This window comes from Athene cunicularia (assembly GCF_003259725.1).
Source record: "Athene cunicularia isolate RWA chromosome Z unlocalized genomic scaffold, athCun1 chrZ_part1, whole genome shotgun sequence".
In the NCBI taxonomy this organism is placed as follows: Eukaryota; Metazoa; Chordata; class Aves; order Strigiformes; family Strigidae; genus Athene; species Athene cunicularia.
In genome coordinates this window covers 36,004,341-36,020,818 of record NW_020799142.1, presented here as the reverse complement: position 1 = coordinate 36,020,818, position 16,478 = coordinate 36,004,341, and the positions used below count along the sequence as shown (strand labels likewise).

The following is a 16,478-nucleotide window of genomic DNA, read 5'->3' as shown; positions in this document are numbered from 1 at the left end:
AAAAAAAAAAAAAAAAAAAAAAAAAAAAAAGAGAAAGATGAGGGGAGAGGAGCAACAGTTCTGGTGGAGGGAATGAAAAGCTGCAGGCAAGCAGGGTCGGAGCCCCGGAGCGTGTGCGTCGTAAAGAATAACTGGCGGGAATCTGTGAATTACAAGTCTGCAAATTAATTGCAGGCTTCTGGTGACATCGCAGTAAAGCGCTCTAAATGAAGATTGAGTAGTTTATGGTTTGGTCAGAGCTCTGAAAAATTAGGTGGTTTATAAACTTACGGAGGTACTGGCGGTTTGATGTGAGTGCGGTGAATAAATTCTACTAGGACTGTAGTGTAAAAAATAATAATAATAAAAAAAAGGGTTAAAAATTAACATATGAATGTGATTCTGTCTTAATTTTTTTGTTTTTCTTAGGGTTTTTCTTGACTGAAGAGCTCGTTTCTTTTCCCTTGAGCCTCACTATCAATGCTGATTCTTCAGAGCTTGGCCACTAAATTGTCTCTTTTTTGTATCTCTAGTGTAAGCGATATATATATATTTTTTTTAAACCCTCTTGATCAGCACCCTAGTTACGAGGGTTTCCTTATGAGCGCTGCTTTCTTTGAAAAATCATCTACAAAACCTCCCGCATTTGGGGCTGTTTGGTCTCGAGACCTTGATTTAACCTCCCTCGGGCCACAGAGCAAGAAGGGCCCAGCCTGGAGCGTTTCGGATCCAAACCGTCTGAGCCTTTCCTATAGGAAATCGGGCAGCTAAGTTAATCAGGACCCCTCATCGGTTTTAATTTGCACGCGCTGGTTTTGATCTGAAGTGGATCAGGAGCTTCGAGGTATCCAAAATTATTCAATATGTGGTAAACGCGACCAATCGGATCCAAGGAACAGAGAAGATGGCCGGGGGGCGGGTGCTTATTGTGGGTAACTTAGCTCAAAAGCAGGAGCAATTGCTAAAACTCAAGAAAGCGCTGACATAAAAAATCGGCAGTCTTACTTGATCTGGTTGTTTTTATGCATTCCATGCAGTTTTTAAATAAAATAATCTCATTTTCTTCACAGTATTTCTACCTCGTTGTGCACACAAGTTTGGAGAGCGCTCAGGATTAAGCGGGAGTGTAGGATTGAAGAGGTGATGATGGCTAGGACTCTGCCTTTATTTATTACTAAAGCTGGAAACTTTATTGTCAATAAGGAAAAGAAAAAAAAAAAAAAGAAAAAAAATGAAAAAAAAATAGTTTTGTAGTTAAGGTGATGAAATGCAGACCCTGAAGAGCACAATTTCATCCTTATGTCTGCCATAGTATTCCTACCAGACGCGGGTTTGGGTGCTTAGACCACGCGTTCATAGGTTGCAGATGTTTTCGTCATTTTCTTCATTCCCAGTAAGACTTTTAGGGGTGGTGGGTAAAAAAAGAAAAACACATTAGTATATTTACTGTATAACAGAAACTCCTCTAAATCATATCAAACGGGATAAGAAAAAACAAGGCGGGTATTTTTGCCCTTTCCCCTGGTAGTTCGGTTAGTAGTGTGCGACTACTATGAGATTGTGGATCCCGCAGGTATTGTAGAAATAGGAACGAGACGGGGAAAAAAATTAAAAAAAAATAGTAATAATAAAAAAAACCCTCTGGGAAATGAATCATTTTGTTTGGAGGGAAAAATTTGAAAACTAGAAATCGTGAAGCCGCGTACTAAATAGGAAGTTTGAAATGAAATCCTGAATTGCTCTTTTGGCGAGCGGGGTCCTCCTGGAGCACCGAGGGAGGCTGCGAAGAAACGATGTTTGATTGGGTGATTGAGGAGCACAGTGGAATCCTTGGAAACCCGGGGCCTGAGGGAGGGAAATGAGGGCAGCCTCGGTTCTAATGTTTCTTAAATTCTGTGCAATTTATTTTTATAATCTTCATTTTCTTTTAATTTAAAGGTTGGGTGGGTTGTTGTTTTTTTTTAATATGATGGCGTTATAAATATTCTAATCAGACATCGGGAGCGATGACTGAAGAGATACAATCGGATTTTGCATCTGAAATAAGTCACAAATGGTATTTGGAAATGAAACTATCGTGGCTTCCTGGCAACCGTGGCTAGTCAAAACAGAGCCCGTCGTCCCTCTACAAAAACCTGTGACAAAACGTACGCGGGCTGCTGGGTGCTCGCGTCTGTTTTTCGGTACGACGCGGGGTGGGGCTTGTTAGAAATATATGAAGAGTTTTCCTCAAATTGCAGATTTCCATCACCCTGGTATTACAAGAATGACGATATTAAATTAGCATATCATATAGCGTACAGAAAAGCTGTGAATACATTAGAGAAAGGCGAGGCAACAGATAATTGCTAGCTTAATAAGAATTCATTTTCAGCAGAGATAACTCAACCTGGTACTTCTTCCACTCACTGGGGACAGATTTCCTAGTTATTGATTATCCCTTCGTCTTCTATAAACCCAGTCAAAAGTCCTTCTTGGTTACATTGAAAATATTTCTACTCCGAATATTTTTAACTTGCACCGAAATGTGCCCGGACTTGTGTTGACTCGTAGAACTTTGTGACGTACGCAGTTGGCATCTGATCCTTTGAAATGAATGAGATTTTATTACCCACCCCCATACTTGCTTAGTGAGAATTATCTATAATATTTTGTTACAAATCAATCTACGTCTTCTAAATCCATGTTTTAATTCTTTAATTTGGGGGAAAAAAACAAATTAACATCGGCTGTTTAAGTGTATTTTCTCGAGTAAATGCTTTCCCTACTATTTAAATTTTAACAGGCTCAGGGTTCAAGAGAATAATTTGAATTATAGAGCGGTTTTCTATTTATATCTAATATTCTTCTGGCTCACTGAAACGATTTACTCTCTAAACCTTCCTTTATTTTCTCTCTCCTCATCGCCACTTTCACTGTTTCCCCGTCTTGTTTGCAGTTCCACCGTGGTTTTTAATTCGCCCTTCGAATCTTTACGCCTACGAGAGTATGGACATTGAGTTTGAATGTGCCGTGTCTGGTAAGCCCGTTCCTACGGTGGAGTGGATCAAGAATGGAGAAGTGGTCATTCCTAGCGACTATTTCCAGATAGTGGTAATTATCTGGCTTTTACTTATTAGAATTGATCTTTTTTTTAAAAAAAAAAAAAAAAAGGTGTGAAATGTCTTCTGGTATTTGATTCAATCGTTCCCTTCACAAATATATTGGTCTTCCGGAAGGATGTGGAAGAAATTTTGTTTTCTAATATAAATAATTATTTTTTCTAATATAAATAAACTTTGTTTTCTAATGTAAATAAATAAATAAATAAATAAATAAATAAATTAATTAATTAATTAATAAGGCACGCTGTACTGAGATGTGTCAGGTCAAGACCGTTGACAATATTTCTGTTTTAGTAATATTTGAACGTGGTCTTTTCACGGAGAAGCAACACAGTCAGGTTAATAATATGAGGTTAATAATATATATGAGGGCAGCTTCATAAGAATATTAATAATATTGTTTTCCTCATGTTCGTGATTTCCGTTACTCGCTGTTGCCCTTTTTTGAACGAAAATAATAGATCGCTTCTCCAAGGAAATTATACTCGGGCACAGGGGGTTCAAAATGGTTGTCATTTGCCATAATTACAACTTTTCAAGAAGAATTCTTGTGCCCCCTACCCGAAGTAAGAATTCCCATCCCTTTTAGTTGAAGTCACTATTATACAGGCTAAGAATTTAAGCCGGGTTTTTCTGATAGGCTCGGTCTAGCTGGCCTCTCCTGAGAGCTGTCCCGCTTGTAAGTAAGCGGAGATGTTGGAGACATCTTGAAAAACTTCAGCCACCGCGAAGATATCCATAGGCTATGGGGCGTGGCTTCTTCAGGGGCGTGGCTTGGTCCAGCACTTTATAATTTTTTTTATCTCGTAACAACACTGATTGCGATCGTGTCTTTTAATTACCTCTCACACACACAGAAAAAAAAAAAGTGGTTCTCCTACAGGACAGACTTATTTTGCCACATCCATCAGCAAATTCCACCGGGTTTTTCTCCATCATTGCTTTTTCGAAAGCAGCCAGAAGCCGTCCAATGAAAAGACAGCTCTGTTGCTGTTCCGGTTCTGAGGCGGAGGTGGTGAAAAATTATTTCCCTTCGTAGTTAACAGAAGATATATTTCAGGCAGAGCATACCCCTCACTTGAGATATTCTACCCAGCATAATTGGTTTCTGCTTGTGCTAACAGAAGTGCAAAGTTAACTCTGGTTCGGATGAAGTAGGCGTAGAGTGACCTTTTCTGGAGGATCTCCAGGCCTCGAGCCATAAGGAGGCTTTGACCTTTCAGAACAGTATTTGTTCAAAGATGCAGAGTTAAAAGTTCTCTTAGATCTTCCCCGCAGCAGAGAGCCAAGCCAACGTTTCGGAGCGCTGCTCCAACGATGGCTCTAATTTGGAGCTTAAGTCTTGAGCCGGGTTTCGCGTGGACTCTGTGCAGGAAAGGGAATTGACCCTTGGGCTGGAGACACCATCAAACGAAACGCAAAGACCACGAAGTGCCAAGAGATTCCCGATGTAAGGGCTTATGGTTACGGCCCCCTAAGGACCAGGGCTATGTGAGCTGGAGCCGAGATTACACACGCGGTGCTGTGTTTCACGGAATAGCCGCTCTGGCAAGGTTTTCTAATCCGCATTCACTTTGGATGGTGTTTTTCTAATTAATTCTCTCCACTTCCTTCCTTTCTCTTTTTTTTTTTTTTTGGCAGCAACTTACGGATTCTGGGCTTGGTAAAGTCAGATGAAGGTTTTTATCAGTGTGTAGCTGAAAGTGAAGCTGGAAACGCACAGGCCGGTGCACAGCTAATCATCCCAGAGCCTGGTAAGATGCAAAGGACATACAGAACTGTAGACGTAATTAATGCTATTAACATAAAAATCCCAAATGGCCAGCTACTCTTCTTTACTCCCTCTTACTTATCCAGCTGGCTGGCTGTAGTTAAAAGCGTGTCCAGGCTATTGGATAGTTTGAGGCATTTTGGTCACTGGGGCAATTACAAATACCGACCTTGTCCTAGAAGATGACTCCAGAGGCCAACTAAACCTACATGAAAAGCCACCGACAATGTCTTACTATCTATTGGTGGGGTTTTATCCTGCTGAAATATGAGAAGGTGATCACAAACGGGGGAGGTGATGGAATAAAGCGGTCCATAAGCGGTTGGGAATTACATCGTACTCACTTCTGCATTAAGCCGTTGTAGAATATTTATCTCAGGGAAAGGGAAGAAAAAGAGGGGAAGAAAAAGAACCGTTTGGCAGCGGGATATGAAGTGCAGCCAGCCGTTGAGATCAAAAGGTTGGTGTCTAGATGCTGGAAGGGCGAATTTTCAATTTTGTTGTTGTTGTTGTTGTTGCCCTGAAATTAAGAAGTGTTTGGTTTTATGTGCGGCAGCGTGTTTACTGCTTTATGGGGTTTTAACTAGCGCAAAGATGTCTCCATCTTAAGCTGGATGATAGGTAAAACATAGATCAAAGTCTTTCAGAGTTTCTGGGTAATAAATGATTAATGACCTGCACTGGGCTGCAGGCTACACGTGCTACTTCTCATGGATTATGGCAGCAAGCCGAGAGCAAGAGAACAGGCTGAAGCGTTGTTCATTCTCCGATTTGGACTGGGAAGAGCAGAATCTTGGTAGCCCACAAATTCTCAGTCGACACAGATCAATTAACCAGCCCAATAGCTTGTGCCGTAGAATTTCCTTGGGAAATCCTTTTAAGTTTCCACACACAGCATCCGTGTGAAGTTTTAAAGCTTTGCCAAAAAAACTGAGCTTTTGGAAAGAGGAAAATAAGGACGACCTCGGTCCACGTTCTCGTTAGCTGCAGTCGTCTGACTCTTAAGGAGTCTCGTCTGAACGCTGAGCAGGGATGTTTGCTGAGATGCATCCGAGTTCAGTCCTGTTGTGTGATGAGAACCATCATCCAGAGCAGTTCCAGGCAGTGCGGAGGGAGGTGGCAGTACCACGGGGCCGTAGCTGCCATCATCTCGTAAACCGTAAGTGAGGATTAAGCATCCCTGGAAGCCGCAGATCCCCCGTTTGCAAAGTCTTTTCCATGAAAATGCTTAAAGCAAATGAAAATGGGAACCAGGGGTAAGATTTCTCCTTTTGTTTTCTGTCTCTGTCGCCAGTGAGCGGCTGAACGTGTATTTTGCGTCACGGGTTTTTTGAAGCTCACCTCCCTCGTCCTCCTTCTCCTCGTGAAGCTCTTTCTTTTTCTCCTCCTCCTCCTCTTTCTTTTCTCTCCACTGCCTGAAAGAAAGTCCAGGAGCAACTGGGGAATTGTCAGAGACCTTTTAATAGTCCCCCTCTCCCCATGACATTTCTGGTGCAGACGCTTTGGAGCCATGAAAAATGGGCAGCTTAGTGGGAGATCTGGGAGGGGGTAAACGGAGAAAAATCTTAATATTCATTGAGTCATTATTATCCTCCTCCTGCTAACGTGACCCTCCAGCTCAGGCTCCTTCCTCTTCCTGCTCCCCGGGGCTAATTGGCCAACTGAGCTTGGTGGTTGGGTATCAGGATCAAGAGGCAGATATTTATTTGGGTTCCCACTTCCATACGTGCCCTCTGCCAGGATCTCACCAGGTGAGCATTTCCCTCTGTTTGAGAACTCTTCCGTGAGGGAAAAAATGTGAAAATGAGGAGACATTTGCCAACTAGATTTCACAGGCAGGGAAAAAAAAATTAAAAAAAAAAATTAAAAAGTCGAGGTGATATTGTGGAAGGCTGGCTGGGATCATCATCCCCCTCAGAACCAACCAGCTCTGCATCAGATCTTGTCGCGGGGAGACGCGCAGTTGGGTTTTTGTTGGTTTTCTCTCCGTTTTCTTTTAAGCTGAATCTCCCGTTTAGTTTGTGTCCTCAGATTATATTTACGGGCATGAACATCTGAAGGAAACCATTTCCTACCGTAGCGGGGTTTAATCTGGTGCTAGGAACGTCCTAGGGGAAACCGGATAACTCGTTGCTGCTCCCAGCTAGTGATTGCGAGTGAAATGCTGTCAGTAAATTTTACACTCTGTTGGTGTTTATTATGTTTGGCATTGGATTAAAAATAAAATCGAGGAAAAATGGAAAGAAAATCCTAAAGAGCTACGGGACACCATTGTAAACTGTCTCCATTTCCCTTTTTAAGTGATGGATTACTTTTTTTTTTTTCTGGCTATTTAATCAGATCTTCAAACAATGCCACTCCGATTCCTCTGAGATGAAGGGAGGGCCGGCATGCACAGATGGTGGAGAAGCCAACTAGAAATACAAATGAAGCAGTGGGGCTGGCTGTGGCGGGAACAACGTAGCCCCCTCAGCTTTGGTTTTGTTGGGCTGGGCTTAGCACAAGTCTAGTGCTTCAGCTTGAGCTCTGCATGACGTGGCTGGGGTCTGGGGTGGGGTGGGGGGGCTCGGGTAGGGGCTCCCCGCTTTCCTGGGGGAGGCAAGGGCCCAGCAGACCCCACGCTTGGGATTGTTGGTGTGTTTTTAGGAGAGCACAGTGAAGTTTCAAGATGCTCATTAAGAGCTCTCATCACCTTCTGGAGCCGTTAATGAGGAAGGGGCGTGAGCAGAGACATGTTGACGGCTTGTCTGAGCTGCTTTTTTTCCTGAAAACCGGGGTCAGTTGAAACCCTTTCTTGAACTAAAAATGATTGCACCTGACCAATGATTTCAACCCCAAACTTAAAATAGCCCCCTTTTTTTTTTTTTTTTTTTTTTTTTGGTGTGATTCGTAAGACTGCAGATAGTTTCCTCTTTAAGTTTTGCAAATACTTTGGAACAGTCGGTGGGTTAAATCTATTACGTACGTTCTGCTGGGGAATTTTGAGAGTTTTATTCAGGTAGCGATATATAATTGTTGGGAGATAATGGCTCCCGCATATAATCAGTCTAATTCCTCCTACTACGCTTGTGGCTACGTAGATGCGTAGATCCGCGTCCGCTGCTGACCACGGGTAGCTGCAGAACCTGAAGTAAGTGCCCAGAAGTTGGCGTTAAAACAAGTATAAAATGAGACTAGATACACCCCTTGTAAAGGCTGGGGTGCTAAATTGGAATTAGATAATGCTGAAATGAGAAGTGAAAGCCAACCCGTGGCTGTGAGCTCACGTAGATAACAGCTTCCACTGTTAGTATTCCAGATGCGGCTATAGGATCTTCAAAACTCCTTCGAGATGTGTTGCTTAGGCTATAAAAAGCCAGCGAGCTCCCTGAGAAATGTAGAATTTCTGTCCTTTTAAACTGAGATTATGACTGGAGAGACATTGTACTTAACGTTAAGAACTAGGGTAAAAAAAAAAAAAAAAAGCAATAGTAGATGGTCTGCAATACATGCGTTAGTCAATAAATCAAGGAATATTTGTAGGTTCCAGCACACTTGGGGTTGTTTCTCCTCCTTTTTCCTTTCTTTCCCCTTAACAATCAGGAAGAGGTTGCTCACCGGTTGATAACAAGAAGAAAAAAAAAATTGTGACTATAAATGCTTCTTATTTCTATAAAACCAAAGCAATAAATGAGCCAGATTTAATTATTTCACTTCGCTCATCATCTGCAACACACAAGTTCGGGATTTCTCAGGCCACTCTGCTGTTTGCCTGCTTCTCTTTTTTTTTTTTTTTTTATGGACTTCCTACGGTCTATGGGAATGTGTGATCGTATTGAGCAGGTAGCGGGAAGAAAGCCTACAATATACGCATCTGGTTACATGTGCTGGAAAACAAATTCTCAGCAAGGAAAAAAAAAAAAAACCCAACAAAAAAAAAACAGCTGAAAGAGATCTCAGCTGACTGTCTTATTTTTATAGCTGTATAAAACCCTGTTATTTGCACACCTAGGAAATGACTAGAGAACAGCGTGGTGGTGAGTGATGGACATGCATAACTTCAAGATGAAGCGAATGTCCCAGAGGAAAATCTTCCTATAAAGAACTTCCAGACAGTTATTTGCTTTATGCCAGTGGCTCCTCACGGCTCCATCCTTCACAGAGTCATGAGATGGGTTGGAGAGGTTGTTTTATTCTAGCAGGTGAAAGATCAGATGAAGCCAGCCCTGAAATAAGCACCTTGTGTATGCGGTGGGATAATTATCGGCTGTCTTTCCGGCAATAAATTCCTCGCTGGAAAAATCTTCAGCTTTGGAAGCCGTCCTGTGGCAGAGACCGGTGCTGCAAATCACTCTTTACTCTTGGCATTATTAGCAGTAGCTAATTTGGCAAGCAGAGCAACAAAGATAACGATCTCTGGGGCGTTCTAACTAACCAGGACCCGGGCTGGTCGTGCTGCCACCACAGGAGAGGGCACGGCCCAGAATTATTTGCCGAAGGGATTATTCCATGTCCATCCAGGGATGATCTCCAGATGTAGATGTAGGATACGGGTGTTGGTCCTCGGTGGCCGGTCGCCATCGTGTGGGTGTTTGAGCCCCGCTGTGCCGTTATCTTTGTCTTTTTTAATCACGTGTTGTTGGGTGGTTTCTTTGTTTGTTTGTTGGTTTTTTTTTTTTTTAATTCCTCTACTTACAACTTGTGTAGCTCCTTCTCACGTCAGATTTTCAGCGTAGCAGCTAGCAGATTTAACATTTTTGCAGGCGTGGGACCTTTGCAAAGACTTTGCATTCCTGTAGGATAAGTCTTTAGCTTGGGAAACCTGCGAATTACTTTTTCCTCGCTAAAGAAACGGGGATTGACTCAAATAATTTTCAAAAACCTTCCTCTCTCCTTGAATTCCTACTACAAAAACATTCTCCGAGGCACCATTTCCCCTCCCTTTATTATCATAAGTATTATTTATAATTACTTATCCTACTTCTTATTTATAATTACAAAAGTGTTATTTATATTTGCTACCCCAATTAAAAAACCCCAAACAATCAAACGCACAAAATAAATTCCATCTCTGTGCTACAAAACTGGGTTAATATTGCCATTAAAACTTCCGATTTTTAGTCCTTGCCATCCTGTGGGGAAAGCCAAACCACGTATGTTAATCTTGTTTATGTTCAGCCTTAAAATTAATCTGAAATAACCCCCATGATTTCAAATATCAGGAAAACCAGGGCATTTTTCTTAAGAACCGGTAAAACACTGAAAAAGTAGTGATGAGGCGTCGCGTTTATTTGAAATTTGAAGAGTTTGGGCAGATGTCTCTTTGTACTAATAATCCCGATCCTGCCTTTGAAGGGGAAGCTGGAATGTGTCGTCTCTTGAGGCTGCGCTTTATGCCTTGGGTGGGTTAGAAATAGGAAATTTCACGGAGCTACTTCACGTTGTGCAGGCAGAGACAGAGCAGAAGAAAGGACTGAGAGATTATTTCAAGATCCCACTCATAAATTTCATATATATATATATATAATATATATTTATTTCTGATATATATCTATTTTTATATATCTATTTTCCCCTCTAACACAGAGACTGGTAGTTCTACTGGGATGTGGAAAGACATTTCTTTTCTGAAGGCTGATTTAGTCATGCGGTGCAAGTTAGACTGACCATACGGACTTCTCCTAAATAAAAGAATGCGGAGGCAAATTCCTGCACTGGAGCAGGGATCCTGCACCCCGCTGAGCCTCGCTGCCTCCGGCTTGGCCATTGCCACGCTGCTCTTGGCTGGCAAACTTGTTCATGGCACTGGGGTGCTGTTCCTAAGGAGGGACAATGAGTATTTAAGATGCTTCAAAATTAAAAATAATATTATAAATATACCTTGGGGAAATGAGGTGTAACCTTCCGTGGGATGCAGCTCCAAGGATGAAATGTGATGTAGCCCGGACATGAGAATTTCTCCCCAAAGTTGAGGTGGCAGCCTCAGACAGTGGGGGGCCCATGGGAGGGGGCTGTGCCTGGTGGTTCTGGACCCTGAAAAAAATTTCATGTGCTGTATCCTCATCCTGTCTGGAGCCCCCCCACTGGCGATGGCCAAAGAGGTGCTTGAGGGGAAACCGCTCGCAACAAAAAAGCTCTAAAAGCACCCTATGCCCAGGGATGGGGAGAAGAATAACGCCATGAACCAGTGTCAGGATTTTTTTTTTTTTTTTTAATGTTGAAACAAGAGATTTAACGTCCTTCTTTCGGTATGCACAACTGGTAAGCTGCTCGCATTTATTGCACCGCATAAGCAGTAATAATCAGGATAATAGTAAGAATAAATTTTGTTTATTTGCTTTTATGGTGGTCTTTGCCATAATATTATGACACCTTACTGGGTATTTATAACGGATGTATGCAAAAATGCAAAATCAGCAGAATATTTTTCTCGTTAGAAAACAGAGTCGGTAGATAAAGCCCCGCCTAAAACCAACAGAGGTGCTTAGAAGGCACCTCTAGACAGACGCTCTGCAAGGGATTGTCTTGGAAGATTTTTGAAGCTTCCATCTTCACAGGACTTTAATAAGAACAAGTTAGGTAAACATCTGCTGGGGATATTTTTAATCTGGCCATGGGGTGTAGGAAAGGATTAGTTGGGTTCACGAGATCGTTTCTGGTTGTGCTTCCCATCGATCCAGTGAACGTTGCTGGAATCCGTGGACTCTAATAAAATGGGGAAAGATGCGGTTAGAGGTCCTTGATCTTGTCTTAAAATACCAATATAAAACTGGGTGACTTTGTTCTGTAAGAGCCCTAACGGTTTCAAAGCCTGGCAGCTGGGTTTCTACACCTCCGCAGTCTCCTGTGAAGCTCAGGAGATGAGCTTCTGGGCCGGAGTCACTCTGCTTTCTCTCGACTGTGGGAAATTGCAGCTCAGGCAAAATTTTGAATATTTGGACGGTCGGGGAGAAATTCAGCAAGAGGGAGGCCCTGGTCTGGGGAGAAGGGTCATGTGAGAGTGTGGTGAGACCAGGAGGTGTCTCCTGGGCTGAAGTAGGATGTCTCTTCTCTCGTTGATGTATTTTGATGAAATGTCGGGTGTTCTGGGGCGAGGTGTTTCTTAGCTGGGTTGGCGCTGCCTTCCTGCGTGTAAAAGATCTGGGTAAACTGGATGAGTCTTTATAGACAGTTTCAGCTGAAGGGAGACAAGAGCAGCCCAAAATTAATGGTCCTGTCATAAGTAGGAGTGTTCTTGTAGCTTTTATGAGTCTGAGATGGTGAAGAGCTGGACCTGGATGTTCCCTGTCCCTGTGGAGTGTTGCTGATGGGTGGCTGCTGGGACACCTTGGGACACCTTTGGGGTTTGGGTTGTGTGTCCCTCGTGGCACCAGTAACGTACCCTCGGGTGAACACACCGGTGCCTGGGGAAGGCAGGGAGCTCTCGGGGTTTGGGGGTGGGTTTGTACAACCAGGGAGAGAAGTTCAGGAGCTCATGGGAGATATTGAAGTGTTTGGGGAGCTCTCGCGCCTTCAGCAGTCAACAGGTGATGAGTGACGGAATGGAAGATTGACATTTTAGAAACCATTTGTTAGGTTATCTTAGTCACCTAAGGTGTCAGTTAGACATCTAAGAACGTTTGTACTTCCCGAGTCACGTTTGTGCTTTCAAAACCCAAACCATACAATTAAAGAGTGATCCAAGCACGGAGGTTGTGTAAAGACACAATAGAATTTTACAGAAAATAGCGTGAGGGTTGTAAGAAAATGCTGTTTGCACTCTAACAGGAACACAACTATCTATTAAAATAGATTTAGGATAATACAAAAAAAAAAGACAGCGGAGGGTAATAACCTCCTATAATGCTATTAACCATTTAAAATCCAGCCTTGTGATGATTTTTTTTTTTTCTTTAATAAAGGATATACGTCGGTAAATAACAATCGTGGGAAACCGGAACACGATTAGAGTTTAAGTGATGGTAATTAAAATATCGCTCACTGTCTATTGACTTTACACGGCAACGTCACAATAATCACAAGATAGAACGAATAACTGCACAATTAGTTCAAAGACTCCGAGACGTGTTAGAATTTAATTTGTCAGAAGAGCAGAGCTGAAATGACTTATGTTATAAATATGGAAAGAGATGTACTTTTTAGTCTTATATGAGTTTGGTGCTGAAAACTGGATATAATGATTTCATCCAGGATCTCTTACTATGAAGATTTTGTGGGGTTTTTTGGTCTTTTAAACCTTGAAAAGGAGATTTTTTTTTTTTTTTCCACCAGTATTGTGTGAATGACCTTCTGCATACCAGAAAGCTTCCTTTTTCAGGCAGGAATTTGAGGGCAAGGAAGAGAGATTTTCCCCGAGCAGCTCATTGAGCGGTTGCTCGCTCGGGTTGGGCGTAACTTCATCATTTGGTGTTTCCACGAGAGCGACGCAACATGTTCCGCGGTGAAGTAACGCTGCAGAAAGATCTGTAAGAGGTGCCAAATCACATTCCGAAGAAAATCTGAGGTGAGGGCAGCCAAGCCTGAGTTTGGGCTGGGGGTGTCTGCAGCCAATTGGGACAAGTGGGTTGTACTTCCCCTCAGCTCTGTGTGGAGCAGCTCCTGCGTTTTGCTCTCCAAAGGCCACTGGGTTTGTTTTCTACCCTCATTTGCGAATGTCTGATTTCTTGTGGCTGAAAGATGCTACAGGTGACTTCGGTGCCCGGGAAGTTGATGGAGCAGCTCATCCTGAGTACCAGCACACAACGTGTGCGGGAAAAACAGATGCTCAGGCGCAGTCAGCGGGGGTTTTTGAAAGGCAGGTCCTGCCTGACAAACCTGATCTCCTTCTATGACCAGGAGACCTGCTTGTTGGATGAGGGAAAGGCTGTGGGTGTTGTCAACCTTGACATTAGTAAGGCCTTTGACACCGGTTCCCACAGCATTCTCCTGGTGAAATGGGCTGCTCGAGGCTTGGATGGGCACACGCTGCGCTGGGTAAAAAACTGTCTGATGGCCGGGCCCAGAGAGCTGTGGTGAGCGGAGTTAAATCCAGTTGGCGGCCGGTCATGAGTGGTGTCCCCCAGAGCTGGGTGCTGGGGCCACTCCTGTTTGACATCTTTATTGATGATCTAGAGGAGGGGATCGAGGGCACCCTCAGTCAGTTTGCAGATGACACCCAGCTGGGTGGGAGTGTTGGTCTGCTCGAGGGTGGGGAGGCTCTGCAGAGAGACCTGGGCAGGCTGGAGCCATGGGCTGAGCCCAACTGGGGGAGTTTCACTGAGGGCAAATGCCGGGGGCTGCCCTTGGGCCACAACGACCCCCAGGGGGGCTCCAGGCCTGGGGAGGAGTGGCTGGAGAGCTGCCGGTCAGAGAGGGACTGGGGGGGTGAGAATGAGCCAGAGTGTGCCCAGGGGGCCAAGGAGGGCAACGGCATCCTGGCTGGTGTCAGCACTGGCGTGGCCAGCAGGGCCAGGGAAGGGATCTGAGCCCTGGGCTGGGCACTGGGGAGGCCGCCCCTCGCTGAGGGGGTTCAGTGTTGGGCTCCTCACCCCAAAAAGGCCATTGAGTGACTCGAGCGTGGCCAGAGAAGGGCAACGGAGCTGGGGCAGGGTCTGGAGCACAGGTTTAGTCTGGCTCTGAGGAAGGATTTCTGTGCAGAAGGGGCTGTTGGGCGTTGGAATGGGCTGCCCAGGGCAGGGGGGGAGTCCCCGGGATCCCTGGAGGGGTTGAAGAGTCGGGCTGAGCCAGCGCTGAGGGATCTGGGGGAGTTGGGAACGGTCAGGGGGAGGGTCATGGTTGAGCTGGAGGAGCTGCAAGGGCTTTTCCAACCCGGATTGTTCTGGGATTCTATGGCTCGTGTCCTTCCAGCCTCGTTCATTTGGCTGTGGATAGCTGGTTGTTTCATCCCAGGCTTCTGACTTCACCTGCCACTTCATAACCCAGAGTTTAAATTAGTTAACTCCTCTGTCATCTCTTTTCCCCCTTTCAGAGGTGCTCATTTTCCCCTAAACATAACCGTTTCCTCTAGAAGCGTAGCTGACGTTCCACTGCAGAGTTCAGGAGTAATAAGGTTAGGAGATGCATTGTCTGCAATCCTGAGTGCCGATGGGTTTTTAGATGTAGCGCGCCACCCTGTCACCTTCCCAGCAGCAACCGATTTGCTGAGCTGCCATTTGATCAACGATAAGAAGGGGTAAGAAATAGCTGAATGCGTTTGCTTCATGGGGAAACCAGCAAATTAATCTTTGGGCATATTTGTCGGTGATACTAACTTTCTGTCTTTACATCCTGAGGGAAAAGATTTAGGGGAAATAACCCCCAAACTCATCGACTTGTACATGGTCCTGTTTAGGAAACCGCTAGTTATTTCATTAGTTTGGCTTTTATTCATATTTAGGGGCCAGTGGTACAGGGCGACACACGGAGCACGTTGCGAGAGCTCCAAAAATGTGCCGCCAATACCGATCTGAAGCCTAAAATAATGTTGGTTTCGTTAGCACCCACAGCTCAAACAATAAAAGATGATGGGCTTTGTCATCCCTCCGGGCATCCTGTGGGCAAAAAGGCGATTTTTCAGGGTTGCAAAAGATGGGTCTGGGAAACAATTTAAAGAGGAAGGGGTAAACTTTGGCTCTTCGCCACCTGGAATAAAATCCGTTTAATTCACCCTGACTATCCTCGTTATAGTGTTAAATATAGACTAAATAGTTTAATACGGATTTCTGTGATGAGCTCACAAATTGATTTTGCAGCACAAGCCCGGTTTAGGGTTTAGGAGCAGACAGGCTCTTGTTAAGATCAAAGCAGCTCTCCTGCCTTCTGACACTGCTGAGCACGGGCTTGGGGGCAAAGATGCTGATTTTTCTTTTTTTTTTTTCTTTCTTTTGGTTCTGATATTGATTCCGACCTGTTAGGTCTTTCTCTGTATGTTTATTTGCATCCCTTGGATCAGAGAGTAAGAAGGGAAGAAAAACTAAGATAAAAATTAAAAACAATCGGACAATAAAGTATTGTGCAAGCTCCTAGGGGAGGAAGCAGCCGCATTTCTTCTAGGAATGCAAATGTCTTATCTGAGCGACAGGAGGAAAAAAAAAAATTAAAGCAGCTTTCTTATATTCTCCCTCTTCCTCTCCTCCATTTCTTCCTTCTCTCCCATTCACCACCAGCACCATGCCCCTTGTTTAAACATTAATTATTTAGCTCGAGCGATTTGCTAATAATCTGTGGAATGATATTTCTTGGAAGTTTAGGAGCTGAATCCCTGAGATGGTGCATCTTTCATCCACCCCTTCCCCTGTCTGGCTCAGTGGCCTTGGTTAGATGTAATTGTAATTGGTGTCTGGGTTGGGATGACACTGTCAGCCTATCATTTCAGGGTTTAGAGCTGTACATTGGATAGCCAGATTTGTAATTATAATGTGCTTTACTCCTATTTATATTCAGCAGCGTTCTCGCCTTGCTGTTCCTTTCCCCGGGAGTGGAAGATTGGGCTGGGGAGGGGATGGCTTGAAAGCAGTGAGAGCCATTATTTGTTCAGAAAACACTCTGATTCTCGGAGGAATAGAGGGCCAAGGTGAGCAGCCATCAAAAGTTACCATTTACTGTCCTGGAGCACGTACTCTGAAATTGGTCCTGTCAAAATTAAATGGGCTGGTCCCTCCAGCAGG

The 16,478-nt window shown here is 44.0% G+C and overlaps 1 protein-coding gene across 1 annotated transcript in view; it reads left to right on the top strand.

Moving 5' to 3' along the window:
* The window catches only part of DCC (DCC netrin 1 receptor), a 260,983-nt gene that overhangs the window by 56,355 nt on the left and 188,150 nt on the right, over positions 1–16,478 (top strand). Inside the window, exons 4-5 of the mRNA XM_026865876.1 lie at positions 2,918–3,074; positions 4,719–4,837. Of these exons, the coding sequence (XP_026721677.1) occupies positions 2,918–3,074; positions 4,719–4,837 (276 nt within the window). The remainder of the gene's footprint in view (positions 1–2,917; positions 3,075–4,718; positions 4,838–16,478) is intronic.